This window comes from Aplysia californica, unplaced genomic scaffold (assembly GCF_000002075.1).
Source record: "Aplysia californica isolate F4 #8 unplaced genomic scaffold, AplCal3.0 scaffold00380, whole genome shotgun sequence".
NCBI lineage: Eukaryota > Metazoa > Mollusca > Gastropoda > Aplysiida > Aplysiidae > Aplysia > Aplysia californica.
In genome coordinates, this window is record NW_004797650.1 from 664,246 (window position 1) to 665,690 (window position 1,445).

Genomic DNA, 1,445 nt, shown 5'->3' on the forward strand with positions numbered 1-1,445 from the left:
GTCGATACACCCTTGTAAAAATTACGGATTTTGCGATGAAGGCTATTTTGGCTTCTTGTGCCTCTCTCACAACTATTTCATAGCCGAAGAATCCCCTAAAACCTTATTTTTCACATACTGAGCATGTTAATCATCACCATATCCTCATAAAGTCAATCTCTTATGTTTCTTTTTCGCCCGTATTCTCAAAACGCGGTTTGGTTTTTCTATACCTTTTTGATTAACTCTACCACTTTTTATCCAATCTTCCTGAAATTTTCACAGAATGAAGAGACGACGTAAATACTAAAAAAAATCACATTATTGAATATTTGATATATGGAATAGATTGTTGTTGGTGTCGTCTGGAGTGTGGATTTCTTTTTTTATTTTTTTTTATTTTAAATTTTGGCAAACGACCTCAGGAAAAAAATTCATTAAAAAATTGTCTACCTTGTTTTAGAAAAATTTGACAGACAATTCTATAGATCTATTGTTAGCTAACATGCAAAAAACAATATATTTCCATGAAAAAGTTAGGTACTGACTGTATGAGACATGTCAACAAAATCCAATATGGCCGTCGTGTCCATGGCAACGAAACTTTCTTCACAAATTTGATTGCGGGTTGGAAAACTCCTCACTATGCTTGTTATTAATAAGTGTGAAACTCAGTGAAATTTGATCCGCCAAAAAGCAAGGATGCCCTCAGGTGCAGTCAGCCCCCCCCCCCCCCCCAACCTTGTCTATCTCCGTCGCCCATATGTTTGGGCACACTCCAAGTAAGGTGCTACGCTTCCCTAAATTATAAATCACCGTGATTTCAATATTCCAATCAAACAGTTTAGTCCACCTACCCTTTCTTGTGAGCGTCGGCAAACAAACCTGTAATCTCGGGATTCTGTACGCACAATATCACACAGGTGGCCTGCTCCTGGCAACTGTGAGCGTACCCCACGGCGATCTCTGGGCAAGTGCAGACTAGCGAAGTTACTGTCAGCTCCACTGGACAGTGGTCAGTCTGAGCTGCCCCCACCTCCCAAACACCCAGACCTGTGGATGATGGAAAACTGCAGTGAATTAACATACGATGGGGCAGACTGACGTCAAGGACACACATAGACAACAGCGAAACTGTCCACCCCCGCCCATCGGTCTTCTCACTATCACTGTTGACCATCCACTCTCCCCTTCTTCTTCTTATTCCTCTTTTATCTCTCTCTATCTCTCTCTCTCTCTCTCTCTCTCTCTCTCTCTCCTACTCTCTCTCCCTCCCTACCTATCTCTCTCTCTTTCTCTCTCTCTCACTCTCTCTCTGCTACTTTCTCTCTCTCTCCTACTCTCTCCCCCCTTACCTCTCTCTCTTTCTCTCTTTCTCTCTCTCGCTCTCTCTCTGCTACTCTCTCTCCTACTCTTTCTCCTTCATTCCCTCTCTCTCCTACTCTCTCTCCCTCCCTCCCTCCCTC

The 1,445-nt window shown here is 42.9% G+C and overlaps 1 protein-coding gene across 1 annotated transcript in view; it reads right to left on the minus strand.

The window, feature by feature from the left end:
- Positions 1–1,445, minus strand: part of LOC106012458 — a 14,004-nt gene that overhangs the window by 5,860 nt on the left and 6,699 nt on the right. The window contains exon 2 of the mRNA XM_013085492.1: positions 865–1,032. Coding sequence (XP_012940946.1) covers positions 865–1,032 — 168 coding nt within the window. The remainder of the gene's footprint in view (positions 1–864; positions 1,033–1,445) is intronic.